Consider the following 6,569-nt stretch of genomic DNA (forward strand, 5'->3'; position numbering starts at 1 on the left):
TCTCTTACTCGGTAAATCATATGGTCATATCCTAATACTCTAATATATTTTCATATACTTGATATATCGAATATGACCTTTATAACCAGCGTATCTCCTCAGATCCTAAGATGCCTAACTAGGTAAAATAATCATATTCTAATGCTTTAATGCATCTCTCTGTCCCATGCTCCCTAACCAAGTAAATATGTGGGTACACTCTAATGCTCTAATATGTCTTTTCATGCTCGATGCAGTTAACACTACCTTTGTGGCCAATGCATCTCTCTATGCCTTATAATCTCTAATTGGGTAAATCATATAACCATGTTCCAATGTTCTAACATATTGCCCCATGTCCTATGCAATCACTAATTACATAAATCATGTGAGTATTTTCTAGTGTTCTAATGTGTCTCTCATGCTTGAGTCACCTATTATAATTTATGACCAATGCATCTCACCATGTCACATAACCCATAACTAGGTAAACCATATGGTTAAGCTCCAAATTCTCGTAGATGTCTTTCCGTACCACTTGCTCTCTAACCAAGTAAACCATATGGGCATGCTCTAATATTCTAGCACATCTCCCCATACTTAATGTGACATAACTGAGCAAATCATATGATGTGCCTGATTGGGCTTTCGCATCCAATGTGTCTTCTTACATCCCATGCTTCATAATCAGGTAAACCATGTGAGCATACTATAATATTTTAACATGTCCTCACATGTTCAATGCATAGAATGCATCCTTTATAGCCAATGTATTTTCTTATATCTTATCATCCCTAACCAAGTTAAGTATTTGGGCATACTCTAATATTTTAATGCGTCTCCTTGGCCTATATTCTATAACCTAAGTAAACCATATGGCCACGCTCTAACACTCTAACATGTCCTCTACACTTGATGCACTTAACACCACCTGCATGGCCAATGTATCTCCCTATATCTTTTGCTCCATAATTGAGTAAACTATGTGGCTATGCTCTAATACTCTAATATGTTTCCCCATGTCTCATACTCCTTAGTTAGAAAATTATGTGGGTACACTCTAATATTCTAATGTGTCCTCCCATACAAGTCACCCATTATGACTTTCATGACTAATGCGTCTCATGCTCTCTAAATGGGCATGTTTACTTGTATCTTATGATTCCTAACAAAGTTAACCATTTGGGCATATTTTAATATTTTAATGTGTCTCCTTGACTTGTGTTTCATAATTAAGTAAACTATGTGGGCATGCTCTAATGCTCTAACACGTCATAGTTCTCTAATGTGTTTCCTCGTATCCCATACTCCCTAGTTAGAAAATTATATGGGTATGCTTTAACATTCTAATGTGTCCTCCCACGCTCCGAGTCACCCATTATGACTTTTATATCTAATGTGTCTCATGCTCTCTAAATGAGTAAACCATATAGTTGAGCTTCAATTCTCTCGTGTGTCTTTTTGCATCTTATGTCTCCTACCTAGGTAAATCATGTTAACATACTTTAATGCTCTAGCATGTCTCCTTGTGCTTGATGGATCATAATTGAGCAAATTATGTGGTGTGCCTAATATGACCTTTATGGCCAATGTGTCTCCTTACATCCCATGCTTTCTAATCCAATAAACCATATGAGTATGCTAAAATGCTCTAATCAATCTTCATACGTTTGACGCACCCTAAGTGAGTAAAAAATGCATCACACCCAATGCAGCCTTTACAACTAATATATCTCTCTATATTTCATGTGCCCCTGTCGAGTAAATATGTGATGCATCTAGTGAGGGGTTTATGACCGATGCATCTTCTTGTTTTCAATACACCATAATTAGACAAATCATGCTAACACAAACAATATAGTCTTCATGTTTAACACATCTCCTCGCACTTGGTGCATCATAAGTACACGATGTGCTCAACATAGCCTTCATGGACAAAGTGTCTCCCATTACTCGAAGCACTCATTATAGCTCTTACCATCGAGGATCTTTAACTTGAGCATCATAGCGATGATATCTAGCATGCCCCTAATACTATTTTGTAAGTAATGCTCATGATATGAAAGACAACTTAGAGGGTCCTCCTCCTCCTCCTCCTGAATGAGATCCAATTCTCAAGATGTGACAATCTTTACTTGAAAAATAATTAGTCTTACCGATTGATCAAATATGTTATTCATAAGAGTCAACCATTCTTTCCAATTTTTGACTTTGCTATTTCGTCCCTCTTTCTCTCTTTCCTATTTTTACCTTTTGATTTGAGTCGACCATCCTTTTGTTTTGATATGTTAATGTAAATTCAGGTTGTCTAAGGTGTTTTGGTTATACAACCAATCTTTATATGAGTCTGAGTCTATTACAAACTTAGTATTGGAATGTGATGAGATTTTATAGGGGGTTCTATAAAATTTAAATTTTATGGTAATAGTTTGATGTTAGGAGGGTTGCTATCATTGCTTAAAAGAGAAAAAAGTGTTGAATCTTAGATTTTGATGATGAAATCAATGTGTTTGTGATCTAATTTGTGTTTTGAGTGACGCATGACTAGCTTCGATCAGGAAAGACAATTAAAGTAGGAAGAATCATATTGGGCCGGAGTAGAACATGTCAGAAGATTGGATGTCGAGCCGGAGGATCGGTCGATGTATCGACAGAAAGCTTCGGGCCATAAGTTCAGGCATCAGGCCAAAAAGAGCGAAAATTATGCCAAAGAAATCAGAGTTGCGGAAGTCAATTAGCCGATTAAAAAATAGGCCGCAAGAAAGAACAATACGCAAAAGAATCGGATGAAGCATCGATAAACCAATGACATGCCGGACAACATTTGATTAGCTTTATAATAATTATATATATCGAAATAGGTTTAAGGCATAATTGGGTTAGAATTGGGTCAACTCAATTAAAGACCAATTAGGCCGAAGTTTGGGCTATGTTGGGCCAAATGAAAAACCCAAACAATGATCTAACAGGTGGAATTGTCGTAGCATAGTCTCCGAAAAACTATCAGGCAGTGGTACCACCAGTACCACGAAAATCGGGGATAAAACTCTTTTAGGCTCCAAGTTTAAATCTACTTGAGGCCTATAAATACTCCTCTTATCCCTGGTTAACAAAAACAAGAAAGTTGAGCAAAACTCTATTATTCTAAAGTTGTAAACGCTATTCAAAAGTTGAGTTCCCTCCTTCTAAAGCTTAGATAGAGTTCTAAAGGAGGAGTACGAGGGATATCTTGTAAAAGAGGGTTATAAAAGGTTATCTCCTAAACCTATGAAACGGAGAATAGGGGTATAAAAAAGTAATTGATCTTCGCCTATTGAAAAAAGATCGTTAGTGGATACCGATGGCCTCGACGGAAGAGGAATCGAGAGCGGATGTAGGTCATAATGACCGAACCACTATAAAACTCGATTTACATTTATATTTGAGCAATTTACCTTTATTGCAAACTGCTTTACTTTTCTACTGCTTTCACTACAACGAATGAGATTTCAATTTATCTTTCCGATATGAAATTAGTTTTAATCAAATGAAAGATTTTTGAATTGATATAATTTTATCCGCTGTACTAATTCACCCCCCACCCCTCTTGTGCCGACTCGATTCTAACAAAAGGTCCATCGATGAGAGGAGGAAGAAGGGTTACCTATCGCCTAGAAGAAGAAGAATATCCATATATTTTCTCTAGCAAAAGGAAGAATGGTCGTTTGAGGCATAAGGTTCTCCCGATGTCCCATGCTTTCTTACTTGATAAATCATATGGATATGTTTTGATGTCTAATGCATCTCCCAATGTTTGATGTGCTTTAATTTTGTAAAGCATGGAATGCACCTAACTCGGCTTTCATGGGCAACTTGTTTCTCTACATCCCATGCTCCATAATTGGGTAAAGCATATAAGCATGCCCCAATGCTCTAATATGTCCCGACACATCAGAAATGATCTAATGCATCTCCCTTCGTCATGTAATCCCTAACTAGATAAAGCATATGGGCATATTCTAATGTTCTAATATATCTTTCTATCCTATGGTCCCTAACGGAGTAAACTATGTGAGCATGCTTTGATTCTCTAGCTATAATCCAATGCGCTGACATGTTTCCCTATATTCTATGCTCTCTAATTGGGCAAACCATGTTGATATACTCTAGTGTTCTAATATGTCTCAGATCAAGTCACTACTTATATGGCTAATATGTCTCCTTATATCTATGCTCTCTTAGTAGATAAACTATATGGGCATGCTTTAGCATATCAACTCATACTTGATGCACCCTGATTGAGTGAATCATGTGACATTCCTAATGCAGCCTTTATAGCTAGTATGTCTACCCATGTCTCATACTTCCTAATCAGGTAAACCATGTAGGCATGTTCCAATATCCAAGTCAATCTGCTTAACCTTGTATGCTTCAGAAACAACAGCTTGACTGGCCTTAATAGATTCAAGCAAGTGGTGAAGGCATGCTCTTTGATGTCTATAGCCTAAATCATTCTTAAGATTTGCATGTTGTATTGCCATGCTCACAGTTCAATGAAACCTCTTGTGTTCTTGGTAGGTAAAGCAATAGTGAGTATGGCTAATTTTCTTTTCATTTGTTTGTGTTTGCTATGGTGCTATTGATCTCTCTAGCTGTAGAATTCTAGCATGTTTGCTGCCATCCTCTCCTAAGGTTTACTGATGTATGTTTGATTCATATGAAGCATCATCTTCATGTTGGACTGCCTCCATCATGACTTGTCTTAATTGAGATGTATTGTTTGGTTTCAGCATTGAAATGTTCGGATCTTAATGAACTTTTGAGTGGGAACTCTTATTATGTCTTCATGCATGCTTCTTATGCTCAAATCGAGTTGTAAGATTTTGTTTGTGGGTTATGGAAGAGTTAATGGCTGGTACAGGAGGAGAGGGCATAGGAGTGAACTATGGATTGTAAGGAGACAACTTACCCACCCTGGAAAAGATGCTAAGGGATGCTTCATGATCAAATTCGATTGCGAAGATAAAAGTTACTTCATGGTTAGATTCAATCACATTCATGGTAAGAGTTCATTAATGTTATCCAATTCTTCCAACGTAACATAACACTGAAGATATTTTTGGTAAACTATTCATGCATAAATTGTTGGCATGTATTAGATGATATCAAAATCCAGTGAAAACATGGTATGGAGTACACGCATGAGAATGCCGCATGCTATAGTCAGGAGTATGCATGATCTTTCTTTGCCTAACTCATTTAACTCTAGACTCCTTTGGCTCTCCATAAGAGGAGTGGCATTCGCCATTACAAAGGTTAATCTTCTCAGCCTTGTATGTATGCTTCAGAAGCAACAGCAGCAGCTTGATTGGTGTTAATAGATTCAAGTGGTGAAGAAGGCATGCTCTTTGGTGTCCTATTGCTTAATCATTCCTAGATAATTTGTCGCCATGCTTAACAGTTCAATGAAACCTCTTGTGTTCTTGGCAACAGCGAGAATGGCGAACTTTTTGTTCTTCTGCGTGTCTGCTATGGTGCTGCTATTGATCTCTAGCTGTAGTTTTCTAGCAGGTATACTGATTTATATCTGTTTCATACGAAGCATCATCTTTATGTTGGACTGTGTCCATCGTTACTCGTTTTGATTGAGATGCGTTGTTTGATTTCGGGACTGAATGAACTTTTTGAGTGGGGACTCTTCTTATTATGTTTTCATGAGTGCTTCTTATGCTCAAAACGAGCTGTAAGATTTTGTTTGTGGGTGATGGAAGAGTTAATGGCTGATGCAGGAGGTGAAGGCGTAGGAGTGAACTATGGATTGAAAGGAAACAACCTACCCACCGTGGAACAGGTGGTGGGGCTCTACAAATCCCGGAACATCGGCAAGCTCCGCCTGTTCGACCCCGACCCTAACGTCCTTAACGCCCTCCACGGCTCCGGCATTCAGGTCATCGTCGGCACCATCAACGGTGACGTGCAGAGGCTCGCCACCGATGCTTCATTCGCCGAATCCTGGGTGCAGACCAACATCGTGCCCCACGCCGGCTCCGTCACCTTCCGCTGCGTCGCCATCGGCAACGAGATCATCCCGTCGGACATCGCACAGTACATTGCCCCCGCCATGCAGAACGTCGACCGCGCTCTCAAGGCCGCCCGGGTGACGGCGCCCGTGTCCACGGCCGTGTCGATGAGCGTGATGGGGCCGTCTCCCCGTCCTTCCGTGGGCGTCTTCTCCGACGTGGCCACCCCGACCATGTCCGCCGTCATCTCGTTCCTGGCGGCCAATAACTATCCTCTCCTCCTCAACGCGTACCCCTACTACGCATACGATCCCAAGTACATGAAGCTGGATTACGTGCTCCTGAACTCGACCACCGTGATCGTGCAAGACGGCAACCTGGGCTACACGAACATGTTGCACGCCATGGTCGACACCGCGTACACAGCGATGGAGAAGGTCGGAGGGCAGAACGTGGAGGTGGTGCTGTCGGAGACAGGATGGCCGTCGGGTGGCGGGCCGGCGGTGGCGACGGTGGAGTACGCCAAGATCCACAACAAAAACGCCGTGAGGCTCGCGGCGACTTCAAATGGGACGCCCAAGAGGCCTGGGA

The 6,569-nt window shown here is 40.4% G+C and overlaps 1 protein-coding gene across 1 annotated transcript in view; it reads left to right on the top strand.

Moving 5' to 3' along the window:
- Positions 1 to 5,722: 5,722 nt before the first annotated feature.
- Positions 5,723 to 6,569, top strand: part of LOC103985871 (putative glucan endo-1,3-beta-glucosidase GVI) — a 969-nt gene continuing 122 nt past the window's right edge. The window contains exon 1 of the mRNA XM_009403732.2: positions 5,723 to 6,569. This exon is cut by the window's right edge and continues 122 nt beyond it. Within this exon, the coding sequence (XP_009402007.2) occupies positions 5,723 to 6,569 (847 nt within the window).

This window comes from Musa acuminata, chromosome BXJ1-5 (genome assembly GCF_036884655.1).
Source record: "Musa acuminata AAA Group cultivar baxijiao chromosome BXJ1-5, Cavendish_Baxijiao_AAA, whole genome shotgun sequence".
Taxonomy (NCBI): Eukaryota; Viridiplantae; Streptophyta; class Magnoliopsida; order Zingiberales; family Musaceae; genus Musa; species Musa acuminata.